Below are 21,465 nucleotides of genomic sequence, written 5' to 3' on the forward strand. Positions count from 1 at the left end.
TCTCATCACTTACTGGTCTACTTTAGTGACGTTTTGATAAAATCACTGTTTGATCTGCTGCAGATCTACCAGTTTTCTGTACTACCCCACTCTTACCACTGATTACACAGAAAACTACCATGCTGTGCATAGGCAGAAAGCTGCCAATCAGTAGTTGGGGCAGGGTTAAAAAAGAGCAGGGTGACTACATGGCACAAGACAACTAGTCCTATAGTGACGATCTCCTGCTCATGAATCACTGATTTTATTGAAACTACAACAAGCAGCCCACTAACTGACACACCGCAGGAATCAGGGGCTCTGCCCCTACATCATGTTCCTCCCAGATTCCCTTTAATGGCATATCCAGTGAGTAGAGAAGTATCCTTCTGATAAGAGCAGTATGCACTGTGATACATAAAGACTAGAAGCCTAAAAGGTACATTTTTAATGATGCATGCATTTAAAAACCAAGTCCCTCCTTTAAGGTTTACATATGTATCTCCATCGCTCTATATACAGTAGTGTTAGGTTGATGTAGCTCACATCCACAAGGTTGTTATTACGCGGTCTTTTCCAGGCACGGTATAGTGTATGCAATGTAGCGGCTCACGGGTCGCAGCCACAATCCTGCCAGCGCGTTTCACATGCAGCACTTTACATGCATGATCTTACTTTACTAGGAAAGCACAAGTCTGATTTTGGCCATTTCTAAATATTACTTGTATTCATTCTACCTTTTTTTTCCCTCATAAAATATTGCTTCCAAAGCTTGTATGTTTGCTATTTATGTACACGTGTTTGATTACTTGTAGGGGTGGATGCTGCTGTTGCAAGGCTTGCGGCTTTTGCAGGGGTAAGGCAGGAGATAGACGCATGCTCTTGGGGGGGCGTTTGCGCACGGGTCTGTCCCCAGCAGATCCGAGCTGAGATAACACTATAGAGAGGAGAAGGGAAGAGCAGTGAATGATAAAGGGTAAAAGGGCCACCTCTAAGCTGTAGGGTCTGCAAGGCTTCTTTTACATTCGGGTAGTTGCAAAATTAAAATTCCCAGTAGATCTGAAGACCACTGGATCATAGAAGTTGTCCACCACTTGGACAACCCCCTTCTCATACTCCACACTTGGCCCTATACGCTTTTTTTTGTATTTTATACTCCCCTCCCATGCTAGCGCCATTCCAACACTCGCATTCTCGTGCGGTTAGGACATGTGAGCCCGATGCCCAATCATCGCTGGCATCACTGTCTCCGCCTTCGGACAAATCGAACATCGAGAGATGTCCGGGCTGTGGTTGCTTTCTGACTTGATGTTTGAATTGTCAGGAGGCAGAGACAGTGACGCCAGCCATGATGGGGAGCAGGGATCATGTGTCATAACCGCACGAGAGCCGGGACCCCCGAGTACTGCAACAACGCCGGCACAGTAGGCGAGTATAAGCATTTTTAAAATTTATTTTATCAGCACCAAATATTTAGATCAAGAAGGGCTTGTCCTAGTAGTGGACAACCCCCTCAAGGTATCAGTATGGGGCAGCTCCTTGGCATATAAACACATTTTTTTAATACAACCCCTTTTAATATCACTTAAAGGGAATGTATCATCAGAAAATCATTTAAATCAGGTCTTTTTTTCTTGTATTTTTGTTCATGAAACTGAAAAATCAAACAAAACAGAAGTAATGTAGAAATCTTGTCCATTTCTCACTGGCCACAAGGCCTTCTGTCACATTGTGAGTCTAGATTAACTGTAGGGAAAGACAAGGTACCGCACACCCAAGCACACTGATCTGCTCCAGGTAAGCAACATTTCCAAAACTGAATATGGGGTCCTTATCTTAGGGTACAATGACTGCAAACGTGTGAATCCTCACATTGTGCCAGCCAGATGTAGTACGCGAGGCCGGACACGGAACACCCGACCTCCCGCTCCTGGCTCATAATCACAGCACTTGATATAGGGATTCACAAGTCTGCAGTCCATCGTGATGGCAGACTAGTACCCTAAGGTGGACAACCTTTACCATGTTGTTCAGAATATAGAAGCCCCGAAATGTTTTGATCAAAATATTAACCAAAAGCTTCATGTTCAGTGTAATAATATATGGATGTGCGGTCCATGTGTTTTCCACAGACATGTTATATTGCATAGTCTGTCCCTTGTGCGGTGTTGATGCAGCAGTAGTCACCACATGGCGCTATGGCCGACAGGTAAGGGAGCCAAAGTTTGCCATGACTTGGGAGTGGGCTTATAAATGTTTAAAGGACAACACTGGACTTCTGACTGATCTCCAGTCCATACTGAAGACGCTTTGCCATCGGGCAGGTCATAATGTTTCTATACACATCCCTAACACAGAACCTCATGTTTAGTTGCATTAGATCAATGTATGATATTTGGATGTGCTGTTCCTGTTCTGTACAGATAACTATTCAGCAGACTCATTATCAGCACAGACAGGATTGACCATGAAAGGTAACAGCTCTATATACAGTCGATATAGTATTGTGGATGTTGGAACCAGTGTAACACCAAGAAAGAAAAGTCATGAAGTTATGGAAATCACAGAATATATGGACAACCACTTCCTGAAATCCAGTGTTCATGTTTAGAGCCAGTTGGGTATATGAGCTGGCCACCAGGCACAGCCCGCCCTATACCTGGCAGATAATGGCTGTGTGTCACAGCCAGCATCTTCCTTTAGCACCAGTGGCTGTGAACCTGTTAAATGCCATTGTCAGTCTCTGACAACATAATGTGTCGGCATGGGGTTGCGTTCGTCCACGTGCCCATCATCTATGTGATGAAGGGGCAAGACCCTCGGCAATGAGTTGCAATGATAGCTGGGGGTCTGTTGAAAGCCTCCATGCCTGCCATCACCGAGCTCTGAGGAAACCCGGCATATGGCTGTGTTTCTAAAGGAACCTGTTGTAATATACTGAAATACTGTAGTATCGCTGCACAGAGTACAAGGCAATAACAGATTCAAGTCATCCAAGCAACAAACAACTTTTCACTGTAAATTTTTAATAAGAAAACCCAGAAAAAAAATCACCCCTTTCTCATTAAAAATAATGCTAAAAAAAATCACCCCTTTCTCATTAAAAATAATGCTAAAACAAATGTTATATAAAAAGTACAATCAAAATGATCAGTAAACAACAAAAAAAGATGTTCATTCTGACTCAGGGTTCAAACTCACATGCGAGAAACTTGGACAAGTCTACACGTCAATACCCGGCACTCGGATCACAGCGTTCAGCTACATAGAAATACATGCAGCTAAACGCTCCGATCAGAGTGCCGGGTATTGATGTGCGAGACTCGTCCGAGTTTCACACATGTGAATATTAGCCCTTATATTGACTTCTGGATCGTTCGGGCAGATCACAACCTGCTGTAGAAGGACCAGAGCGGCGCCGATAACAGAAGACGGCGGTTGGCGAGTATAATACTAGGGGCAGGGAACTTAGATTAGTAGCACCACTCCAGTGCTGGAATAAGTAAAGACACAAACGCTGGAGCGGTGCGTTACATGCACCATAATTCTGGTGAAATCTGCTCCCAAAAAACATTCTCGTAACTTGCACCACATTTCTTACGTTTTTCTTGACACTTTCTGTGTTTTGCCCCCAACAAGGGGACGTGACCTCACTGCAAAGGGGCATAGTCTAATGTGCAAAACCATGTGCTAAAAATGTAACCAAAATTGTGGTGCAATTTTCTGGCACTTAGTTGATTTCCCAATAGCTGGTACATGCCTAAATTACAGTCAAAAAGTTCATCAAATGTATTAAACTACATGACCTACTATAATAAATGTGCATTTAAGACAGTCCATGTTTGCACTAAAAATTAGATTAGTATTTATAAAACTGTCCATGTATTTTGAAATAGTTGAATAGATTTCCATATACGTAGGAAAATTGATGGAAAACCATTACTGAGTGCGCATAGCTAACATCCTACTAGAACAAATAAGGGAAATTTTCAATAAGTTACATCTTTAGATAAAAGTATATTAGGCTAGTTTCACACTAGCGTTCGTGGGCACAGGGCCGCTGCTAAGCCCCGCCTGCGCCCCCTCCAGTCAGTTCCTCCTCTGATCGCATGAGGCTGCATGCGATCAGCGTATCCTATATTTAGCGTTGGATACGCGGATCGTGCGCTGGTCTGATTTTGCTGGCACTGCGCCCAGAGCACAAAAATGCAACACCGTGCGTTTTTGTGCGCAGCACCAGCAAAATCAGACCAGCGCACGATCAGCGTATCCAACGCTAAATATAGGATACGCTGATTGCATGCAGCCTCATGCGATCAGAGGAGGAACTGACCGGAGGGGAAGCGGCCGGGGCGGGGCTTAGCGGCGGCCCTGCGCCCACGAACGCTAGTGTAAAACTAGCCTTAATGGGCTTATTCACACGTCAGTGTTCCTGAACCCAAAAAAAGGAGTGGCACTTCTAGTTTTATCTATAATACAAGTCTAAAAAAAAAATCACCCTCAAGGTCCTCAATTTTGCCAAGGTTTTTTTTAAAATGCATTTAGGGGGATTTCTCCTTGGCCTCATTGTGGGACACAGACCATGGGTGTTATGCTGCTGCCACTAGAGGGCGGACACTAAGTTGAAACAGAGTAAGGGTGTGTGTGCACGTTGCGGATTTGGCCCTGTGGATCCGCAGCAGTTTTCCATGCGGTGTACAGTACCAGGTAAACCTATGGAAAACCAAATCCGCTGTGCACATGCTGCGGAAAATTCCACGCAAATTTGCAGTGGTCTATTTTCCGCAGCATGTCAATTCTTTGTGTGGAATCCACAGCGTTTTTACACCTCTTCCATCATAGGAATCCACAGGTGTAAAAACGTAGGCTAAGGGTATGTGCACACGTTGCGGATTTTGCTGCGGATCCGCAGCAGTTTCCATGCGGTTTACAGTACCATGTAAACCTATGGAAAACCAAATCCGCTGTGCACATGCTGCGGAAAAATCCGCGCAGATTTACTGAGGATTATTTTCCGCAGCATGTCACTTCTTTTTTTGCGGTTCCGCTGCTGCAGTTTCCCTTCCAGGACATAAAAATCTCTCTCTGCACTAGAATCTGCATCAATTCCGCTGGACAAAGTATAGGAATCCGCAGGGAAAACTGCATGGTTTAACCCTGCGGTTTCTGCCAAGTGATGCAGATTTTTCGGCATAAAAAACCCGCAACGTGTGCGCACACACCCTAAATCCGCAGGTCATTTTACCCGCAGATTTAGCAAAATCTGCGCGGAAAAATCCGCAACGTGTGCACATACCCTTAGCTTCTCCCCTGCAGTATACACCCTCGTGCTGGCTCCAAGTGAACCAGTTCTTGCTTAGTGTCCGTAGGAGGCAAACGGGTCTGGTCTTCAGACCAAAAATCCTTATTTATTTTAATTTTTAAGATTTTGATTTTTACCTTTTTCTGCGGATGAAGGGGCGACGGAACCTTTCAAGGCTCTGATCTCACTGAACCAACAACAGGCGAGCACGTGGAGTGTCCCTCCCAGAGTCCTCTCCTGCCATGTGGGATGTCATTGCCTGAGCTGATTTATAGGGGTGACGGGTCCCTTAAAGGGCACCGATCTCCCCGCACCATCATCAAACGAGCACATGAAGTGTCGCCTCCATGTATCCTCTTCTGCAGCCAGGCCTGTCCACCCGGGGGCTTTAACTCCGTGGATGTACAGAGGCTCTTTCTTCCTTGGCATCCATGCAGCCTCCACTGCATCACCACAGATAAAGTGGATCGAGGGTTGCTTGCACTGACCAAAACAGCTCAGCAGAGAATTTATTTTTTTCTGACCTGCTGGATAGAGCTGCGTACTCTGCCATCCGGCAGCTTCTGGGTAAGTGCCGGGTCTGAATTGGCTGGAGGGCTCTGCACAGCGGTCTGGGTAGCACTAGATGGCGGATCCATGTTTTTTTCCTTCAGGGAGGGGGACTCTTTCATCTTCCCCGCTTGGCGCTGTCCGGTGCCAAAAATTTAGTCACCGGCTTCGGCCTTGTGTAGGTCGCAACCCGGAGGCTCCGCCTACACTGATATGCATCGGCAGCTCCGCCCTCTTTTCGGGCGCTTCTTGTCCAGGACGAGAAGCACCTCTGCAAATCTCGGCGGCCATTTTCATCCTCCTGCCGCTTCTGGACATGTACTGGCATCCGGAAGCGGCTGCTCACCTTCATCTCTTGCTGCTTCTGGACACGAGCTGGTATCCGGAAGCGGTGACTGCACGGGACCCAGCGATATGGAGCTAAGGACAACGCTATTCCAACGTGGACGCCAGGAATCACAGAAAGATTTACTACAGGGTAAGAAGGTTCCACTCCCTCTCCCTCCTCTATTCCCTTGCAGTCGTCCCCGGTCAGGGATGTCCCTATTAAAGGCAGTATGGGTAGAAATCCCTATTAAAAGCACCACATAGGGGCCTCAGTCCAAATAGGTCTATTACATTCTTCTTCACAAAACCCGCAACCCCAAATGAGCTCAGGAGCCCTCCGCCACCATCGATCCCAGTGTACCTAATCCCCCTGAGTGGGCGTCATCACTATCGCAATCCATGGCTTCTCTGGCCAAAGAGATTGAATCCTTCTGTGATCCATCTGTGGATTGGTGTGTTTGCAGGACTGATACAGATGGATCCTCTCCTACACAGGAGAAGTCGACTAGCAGGGGCCACAAGCATTCTAGAAAAGTACAGGCATCTAGAAAATGGATCCGTAGTACGTTAGCTGCCTTGGCGTCCGTAAGCTCTGTTTCTCGCGCTCCCCCACCAGAGATTTGCAGCGAACAAAACTCTTGAGTCGGATGTTTCCTGGGATCTGGACTCAGAGTTCCAGAGAATGGTGGATTCGCTTATTGAGGCCTTCAACCAGACTCTGAAGGTTGACGAGGATTCCAGCTCTGCCCGTATCTCAGTATCCTTCAAAGGACTAAATGTAACCGGCACACGGAGCGACCGGATAAACGTTTCACAGGTCAGAAGTCTGTGGAAGCGAGGTACCCCTTTTTCAGCCGATCTGCGGAAAGATTGGGCTGAGTCTCCTGCGGTAAACCAGCCAGTACCCAGCCTAGCATCCAGAACCCTTCTATCCTGGCATGATGGATCCTCAATTAAAAATCCCACAGCTCGTTCCGTCTTCAAGGTCTCGGGGTCGCCTGTAATCCCAGCTACTAAGGAGTAGTCTGGTGGATAGCTGGAGTCCAGGGGTTTTTAGGCTGCCCTGCACTATGTCAACTGGGTATCTGCGCTGGCACCCCATCCATCCTTTACACTAAAGCAATGGTCTCCCCTGTATGCCTCCTTACATGCAGCTAGCTGCGCTACACTATCAGCGGCGGCAAATGCCATTACGGAAAGCGGACTCTGCGTCCAAATAGTCTCTAACATCTCTTTCTTACCAGAGTTGTCCCTTTATTTGAGATACGACGGATCAGTTTATCCCTGATGCTACGGGAGAGATGAACAAATTTCTTCCCCAGCAAGGTTTTAGTGTCAAAGTCCGGTTTTGGTCCTTTCACACCAAACCGGGTTGGTCCACTACCTCTCTTCCGGATTAGGGCCTCCCTACGTGAGAACAAAAGATCTCAGGTATAGGCCCAGCCGGCAGTGGAAGGGTCGACCCAAACAGTCTCCAAGCACCAGATGGGATATAATACTAATATTAGCCTGGATGGTGGAAAGGAAGATTTACTACAAGACTAAATATTTCTAATGATACCCGGGGACTGCTGGGGTAAGTGATAGAGTCAGTGACTTTGTGCTCCGTCACAACTCCAAAAAGTATGGGTGTCTTGAAAATAACGATTCTGTTATTAATGTAGCGGACAAGGCAGCCCATGTCCAGACAGGCCCTTCGGGCATTTACCAAAATTGTCGGATGGCCAGTCCGGCCCTGGTTCTAAGTGATCCAGGTCCTAGACATTTTCCGCTCAATGATTCCTGGCGTTATCTGGTTGACACCAGTCAAGTAGGTGGCCGCCTACTTCTGTTTTTCGTCAGGTCTGTTTTTTTCCGTTGTTTTCAACGAATGGGTCAGAGACCTGGTATCTTTCGGAAACGAAATCGATCTTTCTTTCGTCCCTCATCAAGGTTCTTTCCTTTCAGTCCTCCAGAAATCACAGGTGAGGGCAAAGGGTTTCTTCCCCGAGCCATGCATTCTCCGTGTTAAAACGAGATTTTACTCGACCCCGTTTAAGGCCCAAAGAAAGGACGGAACAGTACGACCCATATGGAATCTCAAACTTCTAACAAGTTTGTTAGGATCCGCCATTTCCGGATGGTGTTTCTCCGTGCGGCCAATACTTCGTTAAAAAAAAAAAAAAAAAAAACCTTCACTTCAACATTCAGGATGCTTATCTCCATGTTCAGATTTTTTCCCCCTCACTAGAAATTCTTGCGCTTCGCCATTTGCCAACAGCCTTTTCAGTTCATGGCCTTACTAGTCGGCCTCGCTACTGCTCCTAGAGTGTTCCCATAGGTCCTGCCGGCCGTCATGTCCATCTTGCACTTTAGGAGTTAGAAAGTCATCCGGGTAAGGCAGGACGACCACATCCCTCATCAAGGGACGTATCTTTCTGGCCTAGGCTGGCTGTGCACACGTTGCGGATTCCGCTGCGGGTTTTTCCGTGCGGAAACGCAGGTAAAGTGACCTGCGGTTTTCCTGCGGTTTGGTCTGCGGTTTTGCCCTGCGGTTTCACACCTCTACTATGGTAAAGGTATGAAACCGCTGCGGAAACCGCCCAAACAATTGACAAGCTGCGATTTGTAAACCGCAGCAAAACTGCGCGGAAAAATCCGCACAGTCAGCACAGCGTTTTTGAAACCCCATAGGGTTTCATTGTACTGTACATGGTCAGTGGAACTGCTGCGTTTCCGCAGGGCCAAAACCGCTGCAGAAACGCAGCAGAATCTGCAACGTGTGCACATAGCCTTAAACTTTAGCAAGCTTCCCCCCTTTCCAGCCAGCTCTCCTTCGAGACAAGTTCCTAGCCCTACTCCCTGGTGGGTCACCCCGTTTGCATTATGTCGCAAAATGCCATGGCCGTAGCATATATAAACCATCAAGAGGGTACTGGCAGCAAGGGGGCCATGCGAGATGTAGCTCACATTCTCTGATGGGTAGAGTGGAACTGCTCAGTAATTTCAGCAGCGCACATCCCAGGCATAGAAAGTTGGGCGGCAGATTTTCTCAGCTGTCAAGGTTTCACCTTGGGACAGTGGGGACTTGATTCAGGGGGGGGGGGGGTCTTTCAACAGATCTGCATTCGTTGGACACTCTGCATGTAGATTGGATGGTTTCAAAATTAAACACCAAGGTATCCAGCTTCTTAGCTCGGTCTCATGATCCAAAGGCCATTGGGGTGGATGCACTGGTTACTCCGTGGCATCAGTTTCGTCCTCCTTTACTTCCGCAGGTCATCTGGAAGCTCAAGGTGGAGGGGGTTCCAGTGGCCCTAGTCGCACTAGATGGTCTCGCCGGGCGTGGTATGCAGAGTTGGTACAGATCGTTGCCGACATCCCTTGGCAACTGCCGCATCATCCAGATCTGCTCTGCTAAGGTCCGATTTGCCACCAGAACTCGGGCCCAGTGTTTAACGGCTTGCCGTTGAAGCCTCGGTTGTAACTCAGACCGAGGTTCTTTTCTCATCAGGTGGTTCCACCATGATTGGCGCTTGGAAGCCTGCATCACCGCACCGGAAAACCTTTTTCGCATGGTGCAGAGACCGCGGACATCATCCTTGTGTATTTTTTTCTATGTTCCTTCCATTTTGGAATTTCTCCAGACTGGCTTGGATTTAGGTTTTTGATGGTCAGCTCCCTGAAGAGCCAGACTTTCAGCCTTATCTGTTTTTTATTCCAGCGCAGGATTGCTTCCAAAACTGTAAGTGAGCATTTTCATTCAGACCCCCTATAGATTGCTGTTAGAGACAGGCACCTTAATTTGGTGCTCTTCAGGAGACACCTCTCGTACCGTTGGCAGGACATCTCGCTGACAGTTCTGTCTCGGGAAGTCGCTTTCTTGTCACAGCGTCGTTTATCAGGCAAGTCAAAGCTGTCCACTCTGTCCTGTCGAGTTCTTTCTTCCTGATTTTCCACCAGGACAAGGCGGTCCTCAGACCGTCTCCGTCTTTTTTGCCCAACGTGGTCTAGTCATTCCACCTTAACGAAGACATTGACCTTCCCTCTTTTGGTCCAGCATCAGTACATCGGGAGGAAAGAGCTCTTCACTCCCTGCGTGTGGTGAGGACTCTCAGAAGGTATGTCTTGAGGACGGCGCCCTTCTGTAAGTCACTTTAGGGCCACAAAAGCCAAGGAGTTTCGCTCGGCTATTCAAAAGTCCTACCGCATCAGAGGCAAGCCTATCCCAGAAGGGGATTAATGCACCCTCTTCTAGACTGGTGGGCGATTCTTGTGCCTTTGGTATCAGGCATCGGCACAACAGGTCTGCAAGGCGGTAACTTAGTCCTGCCTGCTCACATTATTCACATTCACACTTCTGCACACGGGGCCCTTGGCAGATGTACTCTGCGTGCGGCGGTAGTGCACCTTTAGTCAGTTGGTACATGGGGTTCTGTTATGTGGTTCCCCACCAAGAGACTGCATTGGGACATCCCATAGTCTGTGCCCCCAATGAGGCGAAGGAGAATGTACTCACCGTAAAATCCTTTTCGCCGGGTCAATCATTGGTGGACACAGTACCCACCCTGTTAGCCTTTTGGCTTATTCGTACTTTCTTTTGCTTGATGTGTTGTACTTTGATATGATATTAATGATCTCCTACTGCTTTTGTACTGAACTGGTTCACTTGGAGCCAGCACGAGGGTGTATACTGCAGGGGAGGAGCTAACTTTGTTTCAACTTAGTGTCAGCCTACTAGTGGCAGCAGCATAAGCACCCATGTTGTGTCCCCCAATGATTGGCTTGGAGAAAAGGATGTTATGGTGAGAACACAAAAATCCCTATTTTTAAAAAAATTTTTGGCATGCTTCAATAGTCTCCATGGGAGACTAGAAGCTGCCATAACTCGATCAGCTCTGCATACATATAGGCAATGATCAAATATTCTTTATGGGCGGGGCTCAGAGCAAGCCAGCAGTGACAACCATAGAAGTCTCCAGGGGACCTCCGGTTGTCATGTCAACTCACCGGTGATGTGACGGCGGGCACCGGTGAGCGGATTTCCGTCGCGATTGCTGGAAGCGCATGTTAAATGCCGCTGTCAGCGTTGGACAGCGGCATTTAAAAAGGGAATAGTCGCGGGTGGATTGCGATTTCACCCGCGGCTGTTTTTTTCCCCTTACTGTTTTGTCATAAGAGCTTGGTTTTGACACCTGGTCTGTGTTTTGGAGACACTCCGTGTGTTGGCAAATAAATACTGATCAAAGATACTGATTTAAAGCCTGAGGCTATGTTCACACGTTGCATTTTTGGTGCTTTTTTATGCAAAATAAAAGCTGCTTTTTACAGTACAAGCAAAAGCTGTGAGATTTTAGAAATCTCATGCACTCACATTGTTTTTTTTATTCCAGACCGAATTGGAAAACTGATTAAAAACACATGTGACATGCACAATTGTGAACAAGTCGGTAAGACAACGTTCACACCACCCACTAACTGAGACACAAGAAAACAGATTTGCAAATCTGTTTTCTTGTTGTGTCTCGAATTGGAAAACTGCTGCTTTTTTTAAAATTGCTGTCAATGGGTGAAGAAAGCTGCAAAAACACTGATGAAAGAAGTGACATATTGCAAGCTAAATCGCACCAAAAAAACATTGCCATCTGGTTTTGCAGCATTTTTAGTGGAAAAAAAGCAGGTACAGCAGGATGTGACAGCAATTTCTGTGATTTTCCCAACATCAAAATATCTTTGTCTCCTCACTTGAGCGTAGCAGTATTAAAATCTCAACAGCAACATTGCTTGACCAGTGTGTGAAATTGAACAATGTCTACCAACTCAATGCAGTCGGTAAACAGTGTTCGACCAATTCAACTCCCCCCCCCCTTTTTCATGAACTCAAGAAGTTTGCCTTTTTCCACAAAAACGTTTTATGGCTTCACATATGTCTTGCATTGGTGGCCTAACACCTTGCATAATTAATGCTTGTATGGTGGAAGCAAAGCTGAACTTTGGGATACTGAGAAATGCAGCAAGAAAAGCAGCAAAACTTGTTTTTCAAAATCTTACTCCATATCTTTGCACATAAGATAGTAGCTGATAACGGCGCACCGTGAAGATCAGGTGGCGATTGTTCCTTGTAATGGATTCCCACTTGTGCTGCATGACTATAGTCTGAGGCCAGGTGTGTGGAGATGAGATGGTTAGGAGTATACACCGAGGGGATGGGGTGCACGGGTACATACCAGCTGTCTGTTGAGGCATGAAGCCACCTACTCCGGTCAGGTTAATAACTGCGGCTTGCTGAGACATTAATGTCGGTTCCTGACCGTTAGGGCCTTGCTCCATTCCCTGCGAAGAACACATGAACAGAGCAGAAGACTGAAGTGAAGAAGACAATGGATAGCACATATACGGTACATCTACATCTCATGGTTTGTAAGCTAGTCCTAAACTTAAAAAAAAAAAAGGGTAGTCACCATTGTAAACAGGGGTAGGCCACGTGTCCAGCCACTTTCCATAAGAACGATGGGACCTTCGGAAGGCGCTGAATGCTCACATTTGGCCATTTCCGATACTACATTGGAACAGCTGACTTTTCGCGGTCATTTCTCACAGTCACTTGGAAAAGGAACTCAGGGACCTTAACTCTCGGTGACCGTCGTGGTCCCAGAGATCAGATCCCACTTATGCATGTCTAATTCCCATGTCATACAATTAGTGTGGTTGGTTCACAACCTACAGAAAATGTCTGGTTACTGCAACGTTACTTCCATATCAAGGCAGGCACAGCTGTCCTACATTGTGAGGACCCCTCTAAAGGCCTCATCTTCTGGACACCGGTGAGGGGGTAACTTCAGTCACAGCGCAGCAATACAGCGTGCAGGTGTAGTGTTTATGCGTCCTTGATAATCTGACGTCATAACAATCCATGCTGCCGATTGAGGGGTACGAGTCTTAGGAAAGCTAGTGTAAACATGCCACACAGACCGTAATTCTGGTACCAGGAGATTAATGCTGGTGTTATTAATAAATAATCTACCAGACTAACGGCCCATTTACACGGGCCAATGTCAGACTTGGAACAAGTGCAGATAGATTAGTCATTAGGCGCTCGTTTACACAAGTCGACGACCAATGACACGGACAGAACAATGGCCAATACGATTGTTCTGTCCTCATATATGTGATCAGCAGCCCATCACATGTTTACAAGGGGCGCAGGGCTGCCGATAATGAATCGCCTAATGAACGAGCATTTTCTATAATTCGTTGGTTGCACACTAGGATGATTACACCAATAGAGAATCAGGCACATTTCTTATATCGGCTCATGGAAAGAGGCCTTAAGTGCCTGTCTCGTGATCTACATCATGCTTATCACACTTGAAAACTAAAACCGCATTTCCAAAAGTGGAATCTGAATAAGCAAAACAAGCAAACCACATGATGTTGTGAATTTTATGCAGATCAGACTGGTATTTAATTTGGATTTTGCTGCAGATGTCACCAGATTTATTGGAAAGGGTGAAATCTAAACAAAGTAAAGGATGGACATGATGTGGAATTAAAATTAAAGGGGTTGTCCAGTCTAAAAAAAAAAAAAGTCAGCAGTCACTCCTCGCACCTGCAGACTGATGAATCCAAACAGTGTACTCCGTTAGGATTCTCCAGTGTCGCCAGCAGTCATGTGCAGACTAGACATGCCAGGCCACGCACATTTAGTTAGAATGTGGCAAGAAGTATGCAAAGTGAAAACCTGCAGTCTCATGACCGCCCACTCTCACCAGCAACACTGGGGAATATGAACAGCATGCGCTGTAAGGATTCCGATCTCTGCAGCCACATAAAATGAACGTAGACATTTAGCAGAAGACCATGTTCCCACACAGCATAAATCCTATGCTTTTTCTGCGGCATTTCGTTGTGCACAAAATCTGCTGGATTAACAATTTAAGTGGAGGTAATTTCATAAGAACGTATTCCCACTGTGCATTGTTTCTGCTTCGTTGGGGTGCCTGCAAAAATGCAAGTAACCTAGTTTTGTTTATAACTGTAGAATACCGGGATTGCACTAAACAAAAACTTTAAAAAGGACCTTTCACTAAATTGTTCATCCTGAGCTGGATACAAAATGTAATAGTCAAAGCAGAATACAATTTTATTTTTTAAACTTCAACTTTCCATTGCAAAAATATTGTCAATCAGTTATTTGGCACCTAATAAGTTAACTATCCATGCTGGTGTTCGTTATTTTTGACTGGAGGTGTGTTCTTCTGCCTCCTTTATGATATTGACCAATCACAAGCAGACAGCAACATAGAAGTGCAGAAGAACCTGTGATGTCATCAGGGTCCACAGATCGCGGCAGCAGGAGTGTGCCGCCTAAATAAGCACTGAAGATATATTACACAGCACTTCTGAAAATATTAAGACTATGTGCCCATGTTGCAGAAATGCTGCGGAATTGTCCGCAGCATTTCCGCAACTCCCCGCTGCGGGTAAAACGCATGCGGAATTCGCATGCGTTTTGCAAGCGTTTTTAGCCTGCAGAATGCTAGTGCTTTTCCAAGCGATTTGAAGCATCGCTTGGAAAAGTGATTGACAGGTTGGTCATACTTGTCAAGCATAGCGCTAGACAAGTGTGACCAACTTTTTACTATTGATGCTGCCTGTGCAGCATCAATAGTAAAAGATAGGATGTTAAAAATAATAAAAAATATGGATATACTCACCTACTGTCGGCCCCCGATCTCAACGGCGATCCCTCTCCTCCAGACCCTGGGTACCATCCGCACATGAAGCGCTCACTTTACACATGGTGGGCATGGCCACATGCGTAAAGTGAGCGTTTCAATGCAATCCTATGGCGGCGGAAATCGCCGGGATTCCCCAAAATTAATGGACATGCTGCGGATTTTTCCGCTATGCGATTCCGCATCGGAAAAATCGGCAGCATTGACACAGCAACTGCTGAATCCCATAGGTTTGCATGGGATGCATTTTAACTAGCGTTTTTAAGTTTTTCCACTCCAGCAAAAACGCGGCGGATACGCTTAAAAAACGCAACGTGGGCACACAGCCTTACAGGAGAGCTGCACACTTCTGTGCTGTGTAATTCAACTCTGCACTAAAAACGTTGGGGAAAAAAATGCAATAATCAGAGGAGATTGCTATTGCATATTTTATTATGAGCAACTACAGAGAAAAACAATACAGTGGGGAAAAAAAAAAAGGAGAGTGTTACCATGGCTTTAAATCTTATCACCTTTTATACATTTTGCCGTTGTTGTCCACACTCAACTTCATATGGAAGATGTGCAAAATACGGATTCTAGAAATCTGAACATTCATCTGAGAACCAGAACAATTTCTTACTCAGTATTTAATGATTTCTTAATATAAAATTATCTAGGAATTAAGAAATTCTTACCGGTGGCATCAGCCCCAGCTGGTCGCTTTGCTGGGGGCTGGAGGTGGCCGTCTGCTGCGGAGAATACTGGGACAGCTGCGGCTGCTGTTGTTGCATTGGATTGAATATAAGTGAAGCACCGGGAAGCTGTTTCAAAGATGACATCCAGTTTCAGAAAAGTGCAGCGTATTTCAATAAGTGTATGTAATAGGATAGGAAACACGCTGATGTCTTAACAATTTCACCATTTCTTTTTTTTTTTTTATTTACCAAGTGAAGCTGGACTCATGAACAAAGCCTTGTCCTAACCAAAACTTTATAGTAAGCTCCAAGCAGTACTGATAGCAGGGTACCACGGTAATATACAGGGGAGAAAATAAGTATTTGATACATTGCCAATTTTGCCCACCTACAAAGAATGGAGAGGTCTGTAATTTTTATCGTACGTACACTTCAACTGTGAGAGACAGAATCTAAAACTAATAACTAGAACATCACAATGTATGATTTATAAATCATTAACCCCTTCACGACCCATGACGCCTACGTAGGCGTCATGAAAAGTCGTGCCCAAAGGACCTATGACGCCTACGTAGACGTCATGCTATAAATAGCCCCCCTGCGGGTAGGGTGACCGGGGTCACTGAAAGGTCACCCGACCCGCACACAGAGGACACTCTACAGTTAATCCCTGGGGGCGTGGCTCAGCCCCCACGTGCCTACGATCACTCTGATTGGCTGTTAGAAGTGAAACAGCCAATCAGAGCGATTTGTAATATTTCACCAATGAAATTTGGTGAAATATTACAATCCAGCCATGGCCGATGCTGCAATAGCATCAGACATGGCTGGACACCGACACCCGACCCCCCACACACCGACTGGCGGGGCCGATCGGCCCCCGCCACCGATGGACGGCGGCGATCGGTCGCCGCCATCATCATCTGCTCCCCCTCCCCTTCCTATCGCTCCCTCCCACCTTCCGATCCCCCCGGGACCTCCGATCGTGCTCCCGGTGTCCCGCCGTGGCTCCCGGCGTCCGGATCATGGGCGCCGCCATCTTGCAAAATGGCGGGCGCATGCGCAGTGCGCCTGCCATTGCCCAAGATGGCGGCGCCCATGAATTTGCCGGTTGCCCGTTCATTTTTCATTTTGATCACTGTGATACACTCTCACAGTGATCAAAATGAAAAAAAAAAGTAAATACACCCCCCTTTTATCACCCCCATAGCCAGGCGCAAATAATAAAATAAAAAAAATATTTTTTTTTCCGGTTAGGGCTGGAATGAGGGTTAGGGCTGGAATGAGGGTTAGGGCTGGAATGAGGGTTAGGGCTGGAATGAGGGTTAGGGCTGGAATGAGGGTTAGGGCTGGAATGAGGGTTAGGGCTGGAATGAGGGTTAGGGCTGGAATGAGGGTTAGGGCTGGAATGAGGGTTAGGGCTGGAATTAGGGTTAGGGCTGGAATTAGGGTTAGGGCTGGAATTAGGGTTAGGGCTGGAATTAGGGTTAGGGCTGGAATTAGGGTTAGGGCTGGAATTAGGGTTAGGGTTAGGCTTGTAGTTAGGGTTAGAGTTGGGATTAGGGTTAGGGGTGTGTTGGCGTTAGGGTTGTGGTTAGGGTTACTATTAGGGTTGGGTTAGGGTTAGAGTTGGAGTTAGAATTGAGGGGTTTCCACTGTTTAGGCACATCACGGGGTCTCCGAACGCGACATGGCGCCACGATTTATTCCAGCCAATTTTGAGTTCAAAATGTCAAACAGCACTCTCTCCATTCCGAGCCCCGACGTGTGCCCAAACAGTGGTTTACCCCCACATATGGGGTATCAGCGTACTCAGGAATAATTGCACAACAACTTTGGGAGTCTAATTTCTCCTGTTACCCTTGGGAAAATGAAAAATTGGGGCTAAAAAAAATGATTTTTGTGAAAAAAAATGATTTTTTTTGTTTTCACGGTTCTGCGTTATAAACTTCTGTGAAGCACTTGGGGGTTCAAAATGATCAGCACATATCTAGATAAGTTCCTTGGGTGGTCTAGTTTCCAAAATGGGATCACTTGTGGGGGGTTTCCACTGTTTAGCCACATCAGGGGCTCTGCAAACGTAACATAACGCCCGCAGACCATTTCATCAAGTCGGTATTTCAAAACGTCACTACTTCCCTTCCGAGCCCCGACGTGTGCCCAAACAGTGGTCCCTCCCCACATATTGTGTACCAGCGTACTCAGGACAAACTGGACAACAACTTTTGGGGTCAAATTTCTCCTGTTACTATTGTGAAAATAAAAAATAGTGGGCTAAAAAAATCATTTTTTGAGGAAAAAAAAATATTTTTATTTTCACAGCTCTGCGTTATACACTTCTGTAAAGCACCTGGGGGTTCAAAGTCCTCACTATGCATCTAGATAACTTCCTTAAGGGGTCTAGTTTCCAAAATGGGGTGATATGTGGGGGAGCTCCAAAGTGTAGGCAGACAGGGCCTCTCCAAACATGACATGGTGTCCGCTAACAATTGGAGCTAATTTTCCATTCAAAAAGTCAAATGGCGCTCCTTCCCTTCTGAGCCCTGCCGTGCGCCCATACAGTGGTCCCCCCCCCCCACATATGGGGTGCCAGCGTACTCAGGACAAACTGAACAGCAACTTTAGGGGTCCAATTTATCCTGTTACCCTTGTGAAAATAAAAAATAGCGTGCTAAAAAATCATTTTTGAGGAAAAAAAATTTTTTTTTTTTATTTTCACTGCTCTGCGTCATAAACTTCTGTGAAGCACTTGGGGGTTCAAAGTCCTCACCACACATCTAGATAAGTTCCTTGGGTGGTCTAGTTTCCAAAATGGGGTCACTTGTGGGGGAGCTCCAATGTTTAGGCACACAGGGGCTCTCCAAGCACGACATGGTGTCCACTAACGATTGGAGCTAATTTTCCATTCAAAAAGTCAAATGGTGCTCCTTCCCTTCGGGACCCTGCCGTGTGCCCAAACAGTGGTTTATGACCACATATGAGGTATCTGTGCACTCAGGAGAAATTGCCCAACAAATTTTAGGATCCATTTTATCCCATTGCCCATGTCAAAATGAAAAAAACTGAGGCTAAAAGAAAATGTTTGTGAAAGAAAAAGTCCTTTTTTTTTTTTTACGGATCAATTTCTGAAGCAACTGGCGGTTCAAAGTGCTCACTATGCATCTAAAGTTCCTTGGAGGGTCTAGTTTCCAAAATGGGGTCACTTGTGCGGGAGCTCCAATGTTTAGGCGCACAGGGACTCTCCAAACGCAACATGGCAACCGCTAAATATTCCAGCATATTTTCCATTCAAAAAGTCAAATGGTGCTCCTTCCCTTCTGAGCCCTGCCGTGCGCCCAAACAGTGGTTTATGACCACATATGAGGTATCGGTGTACTCAGGAGAAATTGCCCAACTAATTTTAGGATCCATTTTATCCTGTTGCCCATGTGAAAAATGAAAAAGTTGATGCTAAAAGAAAATTTTTATTGGAAAAATTAAAATGTTCATTTTTTCCTTCCACATTGCTTTAGTTGCTATGAAGCACCTGAAGGGTTAATAATCTTCTTGAATGTAGTTTTGAGTAGCTTGAGGGGTGCAGTTTTTAGAATGGTGTCACTTTTGGGTATTTTCTGCCATATAGACCCCTCAAAGTGACTTCAAATGTGAGGTGGTCCCTAAAAAAAATGGTTAATTTTGTTGAAAAAATGAGAAATCGCTGGTCAACTTTTAACCCTTATAACTTCCCAACAAAAAAAATTTTGTTTCCAAAATTGTGCTGATGTAAAGTAGACATGTGGGAAATGTTATTTATTAACTATTTTGTGTCACATAACTCTCTGGTTTAACGGATTAAAAATTCAAAATGTGAAAATTGCGAAATTTTCGCCAAATTTCCGTTTTTTTCACAAATAAATGCAAACATTATTGACCTAAGTTTATCACTAACATGAAGCCAAATATGTCCCGAAAAAACAATCTCAGAATCGCTAAGATCCGTTGAAGCGTTCCTGAGTTATTACCTCATAAAGGGACACTGGTCAATATTGCCAAAAATGGCCAGGTCATTAAGGTCAAAATAGGCTGGGTCATGAAGGGGTTAAATTGATTTTTTTTTTTTTTTTTTTTTTTGCATAAATAAGTATTTGATCACCTACCAATCAACAAGGTTTATGGCGCTCTCAGACGTCTTGGTTTCTCTGTAAGAAGCCTCCTACTCTGCACTCATTACTTGTATTAATTCAACCTATTTGAACTCGTTACCTGTATAAAACACACTTGTCCACACAAACAATAACATTCCAACCACTCCACAATGGCCAAGACCAAAGATCTCTCTAAGGACACCAGGGCAAAATTGTAGACCTGTACAAGGCTGAGATGTGCTACAGGGCAATCAGCTTGGTGAAAAGGCAACAACTGTTGACACAATAATTAGAAAATGCAAATAAAGTCCGTGGAGCCTCATTTAAGAGTCTCAAACACGGGACTAGCCAGATCTTCCTCCAGAGAAGGACCCAGCCAAGGAGTGGCTCCTTTTGGAAACCACCATTACCACCATATTAAGTGGCCCTTTAAGTCAATATCCAGCTCTTTACGAGTTTACAGATATGACAAGGGAAATACCAAGGCCAGGTATCCATCCACAGACAGCTGTTTTGGGGTGTTGCCCCTCATCAGTGTGGAGTAGGATTCTGGCTAGGTGGGAGCAATGCCTAGTAGACCAACATCACGAAACAATCACTGACCTCAGGGAGACCAGTCAAAGAAAACACTGTGGCAGCCGGCATAGGCGCTCAATCACAGTGGAATCCTAGGTGCATTGCTCCCTGGGAAATACGAACGTGCAAATAAAGTCTGGGTCCTTCCCTGGAGGAAGATCTGGCTAGTCCCGTGTTTGAGACTCTTAAATGAGGCTCCACAGACTTTATTTGCATATTCGTATTTCCCAGGGAGCAATGTAGCTAGGATTTCACTGATTGAGCGCCTTTGCTGGCTGCTGCAGTGTTTTCTTTGACTGGTCTCCCTGAGGTCAGTGATTGTTTCATGATATTAATAATTAGAAAATGGAAGAAACAGAAGATGACTGTCAATCTTCCTCGGTCTGGGGCTCCATGCATGATCTCGCCTCGTGGGGTAAGGATGATTCTGAGGAAGGTCAGGAATTGGCCCAGAGCTACATGGAAGGATGACCCGAAGATAGCTGAGACCACAGTCTCAGTGTCAGTAAAACCCTACGCCATAATGGATTAAAATCCTGCAGGGCATCCAAGTTTCCCCTGCTCATGCCAGCACATGTCCAGGCCTATTTGAAGTTTGCCAATAACCATCTGGATGAACTAGAAGAGGCATGGGAGAAAGACATGTGGCCAGAGGAGACCAAAATAGAAATTTTTGGGATCAACGCCACTTGCCGTATTTGGAGGAAGGAGGATGAGTACAACCCCAGGAACACTGTCCAAACGGTGAAGCATGGTGGGAGAAGCATCATACCTTTGGGAGGGCTTTTCTGCAAAGGGGACAGGATGACTACACCGTATTTAAGGCAGGATGGGATGGGGTCATGTATTGCAAGATTTTGGCCAACAACCTCCTTCCATTAGTAAGAACATTGAAGATGGGTTGTGGCTGGGTCTTCCAGCATGACAATGATCCAAGAAACACAGCCAGGGTAACTAAGAAGTGGCTCTGTAAGAAGCATTTCAAGGTCCTGGAGTGGCCTAGCCCTGAAGACCTGAACCCAATAGAAAATCTTTGGAGGAAGCTGAAACTCCACGTTGCCCAGTAACAACCCTAAAACCTGAAAAATCTGGAGAAGATCTGTATGGAGGAGTGGGCCAAAATCCTTGATGCAGTGTGTGCAAACTTGGTCAGGAACTGCAGTAAACGTCTGACCTCTGTAATTGCAAACAAGGTTTCTGTACCAAATGTGAAG

The 21,465-nt window shown here is 45.8% G+C and overlaps 1 protein-coding gene across 8 annotated transcripts in view; it reads right to left on the bottom strand.

Moving 5' to 3' along the window:
• SUPT20H (SPT20 homolog, SAGA complex component) overlaps positions 1-21,465 on the bottom strand; it is a 107,912-nt gene that overhangs the window by 1,285 nt on the left and 85,162 nt on the right. For 6 of the 8 annotated variants that reach the window (XM_073583246.1, XM_073583243.1, XM_073583244.1 and 3 more), the window contains 2 exons: positions 15,552-15,677; positions 12,364-12,469 (listed from right to left, as the gene is read on the bottom strand). The exons of 1 other annotated variant lie outside the window; for it this stretch is intronic. In XM_073583246.1, coding sequence (XP_073439347.1) covers positions 12,364-12,469; positions 15,552-15,677 — 232 coding nt within the window. Of the gene's footprint in view, positions 1-788; positions 917-12,363; positions 12,470-15,551; positions 15,678-21,465 lie in introns of all 8 variants that reach the window. One more of the 8 variants, XM_073583248.1, reaches the window with a different exon arrangement.

Source organism: Dendrobates tinctorius, unplaced genomic scaffold, assembly GCF_039654945.1.
Source record: "Dendrobates tinctorius isolate UK_male_01 unplaced genomic scaffold, ASM3965494v1 ptg000075l, whole genome shotgun sequence".
Lineage (NCBI taxonomy): Eukaryota > Metazoa > Chordata > Amphibia > Anura > Dendrobatidae > Dendrobates > Dendrobates tinctorius.